The sequence below is a fragment of the Propithecus coquereli genome, unplaced genomic scaffold, assembly GCF_000956105.1.
Source record: "Propithecus coquereli isolate 6110/MARCELLA unplaced genomic scaffold, Pcoq_1.0 Scaffold9, whole genome shotgun sequence".
In the NCBI taxonomy this organism is placed as follows: Eukaryota; Metazoa; Chordata; class Mammalia; order Primates; family Indriidae; genus Propithecus; species Propithecus coquereli.
The window spans coordinates 11230268-11233636 of record NW_012155284.1 but is presented as its reverse complement, the minus strand read 5'-3'; the positions used below and the strand labels follow the sequence as shown (position 1 = coordinate 11233636).

At 35.4% G+C, this 3369-nt stretch overlaps 1 protein-coding gene across 2 annotated transcripts in view; it reads left to right on the top strand.

Moving 5' to 3' along the window:
* Nucleotides 1–3369, top strand: part of SLC30A5 (solute carrier family 30 (zinc transporter), member 5) — a 63698-nt gene that overhangs the window by 24994 nt on the left and 35335 nt on the right. The window contains exons 3-4 of one of the 2 annotated variants that reach the window (XM_012664617.1): nt 115–181; nt 1378–1463. In XM_012664617.1, coding sequence (XP_012520071.1) covers nt 115–181; nt 1378–1463 — 153 coding nt within the window. Of the gene's footprint in view, nt 1–114; nt 182–509; nt 563–1377; nt 1464–3369 lie in introns of those variants that run through there. The other variant, XM_012664618.1, reaches the window with a different exon arrangement.

Genomic DNA, 3369 nt, shown 5'->3' with positions numbered 1-3369 from the left:
ATAACATACCTTTCAAGTTCTAGTATATTTGTTTAAAATAAGTATCTTTACTTAAAACTGTATCATGTATTTAATATTGGTAATATTAATATATTAATGTTTCAATATTTACAGGACTGCATTTTTTATGGTTTTGTTTCAAAAGCCATTTTCTTCTGGGAAAACTATTACCAAACACCAGGTAAGGTTTTTGCAGATTCCTTTACTCCTAGCAGCTTCTCATTTAGTGGGTGAGGATACAATGCTTATTTTTTTGATCAGGGGTACTAATGAATGACTTAAGTACACAGCAGGACACTTCTAGAGTTAACTTGCTCTTGACTTGTCTTTTCAGAATAGAGACTTCAAGAGTAAACTACAAAATGCTAAGATAATGGAATGTTTAAAAATATAGAAAAGGGTAAAAAATATAAAAGCATTTATATAATTGTCTTCTTTAATACTGGCTTTTTATTCTGAAAGATTTACATATCAAACATGAAGCCATGCCCAAGAGCCCAGTACAAATGTCACTGGGAGGCTGATAAGCACAGGGGTTAAGAGTGAGGCCTCTTGGAGTCAGGTAAATTCATGTTCTGTCTGTCCTACTTACTGAGCCTTACATTGGGCAAGTTACTTAATTTCTCTCTACCTTAATTTGCTCACCTGTAAAATGGAGCTATGAGGAATAAATAAATTAATACATACGAAGTTCTTAGAATAATGCCTGGCATGTAATGAGTATGCAGTACATATTAGTATGCAACACCTCACCCTCATTGTTGTCATTTTTCCCTTTAGACAGCTGAGGTTCAAACTTCATGCTAGAAATGTCCTAAATTTTACGTAATTATCCCACATTATCACTTCTTTGGACAGCAGTTATACCCTACTACATGTTTGCTTTATGCCACTACTTAGAAAACTACACTATGATTTTTTTCATTAGAATGGCAAATTTAAGTACTTCTGCTTTAGTGACCAAGAACATTTTTTAAAATGGGATTAATATTTAAATCCCATCTTAACGTTTTTTCCCTCTTTTCAAATATTGGAGCACTAAAAATTCCTGATGGAAAAGAATTTAAAGACTAAAACTTAAAGAGTTCCTAGGAAGCTAATGGGAAATTGAGAAAACAAAATTGTACTTTGTAGAAAAAGATTTGAAGATCTAACATCAGACAAGCATATAGATAATGGAAAGCAGAACACTGTCTTACAAATCTAGAATTAGTCAAAAGATCTTAACGTTTTCTATTTTATTTCAAAATATTTAATTATTTCACTTCACCTTTAAAATATTTGTTATTGTTATCTTTCTCTGTATGTTTTATTTATAATAAGATTGAGATTTTAGCAAAACATGTGACTAAAATTTTTGATTTTTTCCATTTATAGTGGATCAAAATATTTAAACATGCAATTGCTGGGTGTATCATTTCACTCTTGTGGTTTTTTGGCCTTACTCTTTGTGGACCACTAAGGTAAATAAAAATGCATATTTTGAATGGTTTATATTTTTGTTTTGAAGATTAACTTTGTTATATATTTTATGTCAAATATTTATTTGTATAAATGGTTCTATCACTTCTGTAGCATTGGATAGAATTCAACAAATGCGGCCCAGGGAGGAGAATTTGTTTAGTTTGTGGAACTAGTTCTTCGGTGACTACCATTAATATATTTACTCATGATTTGTCATAAATATTTTACTAGTTAGAATCCAAAGAGTCAGAAAATTTTTAGCATAAGTGGCTTTTTAAAAAAATCATTTTTAGTGACCCCTTCTGCACTGATTTAGAAGCTAAAAGATCTAAAATGGTAAATAAAATCAACCAGTAAAGCTGGGCACAGTAGCTCATACCTGTAATAGCAGCACTTTGGGAGAAGCTTGCTTTAGGCCAGGAGTTTAAGACCAGCCTGGGCAACATAGTGAGAAATGTCTCTACAAAAAATTTTTAAAAATTAGCCAGGCGTGGTGGTATGCACCTGTAGTCCCAGCTACTGGAGAGGCTAAGGCAGAAGGAGGATGGCTCGAGGCCAGGAGTTTGAAGCTACAGTGAGCTACAACCAAGAAAGAAGAGAGCAAAATCTTTAAGAGCACTATAGCCTTGTAAACTTGTAAACAAATGTCTTGGGAATAGTGTGTCAATCATCAGATTAAAGGTGTGGTGGGCTAAGTAGACTACTCTTATGTCATCTTCCCCTAGATCTATATAAAGTAATCTTTTTATGTAAATGGCTTGTTTAGGAAGGAAATGTACAAATGGGCTGCTTAAGGGCCTCTTAATAGTGCAACTGTGCATAAGCATTCTTTTTACTGTCTCTAAAGGGTTTTACTTAGTGGGGAAGTGTAAGAAAAAGTACCTTGCCATTGATAAGAGGGGAATATGAGGGTGAGAGGTAAGGGGTAAAATGAATGATGTTCTAAAGGATCTCACTCAGAATAATGGAAAGTGAAGGGTGGGAAATGCTTTGTAGAAAGTCCTTTCCCCTCTCACAGCCAATAGAATAGCTTCTGGATTGGGGTCCCTTTGGCTTATTTGCCCTATACCTTGTCAAATGCAGAGTATGTGTAATTCCAAACGTCACATCCCTATCATGGTAGCAGCAACATCCTGGAGGGGTGGGAAAGCTGGCTGAGTTTCTCAGCTTGCAGAGAGCCTTTTCAGCTTATGCTTGAATATGATTGCGTGGTGCTGTTGCTTATCATCTGCAATATTTTAAATTTCTTATTCAAGAAATTATGCTTTGGTTCATATATTACTAAATCACTGTTCCTGTGTGTTAGGATAGGGAGGAAAGGGGAAGATGATTAAATTTTACTTGGGTCCTTCTTTAGTCATCTACTTCCTGTCCTTATAACCCCTTACCGCCACCAACAGTGCCCCTCTCATTCTTTTACTAAGACCATCATGCACTTTCTCAATTGGAGAGACTGCTTTGGTGTTTCATAGTCTGTCTTATTTTAGGCTAGCATTACACTGTTGATATATTTATTTTCTTAAATTATATTCTTCCAAATAGTAATAGAATTAAAGTTATCACTGATATGTTCTCATTGTGGATTTTTGGGTAAAGAGGAAAAATGAAAAATTTACTTTACAATCAGCTGAAAATCTGTTACTATTTACATCTATAAGCCTCCTTTGGCATGCCTGTAATCCTAGCATTCTGGGAGGCTGAGGCAGGAGGATTGCTTGAGCTCAGGAGTTCAAGACCAGCCTGAGCAAGAGCAAGACCCTGTCTCTACTAAAAATAGAAAAATTAGTTGGGTGTCAAGGTGCACACCTGTAGTCCCAGCTGCTTGGGAGGCTGAGGCAGGAGGATCACTTGAACCCAGCTGTCTGAGGTTGCAGTGAGCTATGATAACTCGACTACACTCTACTC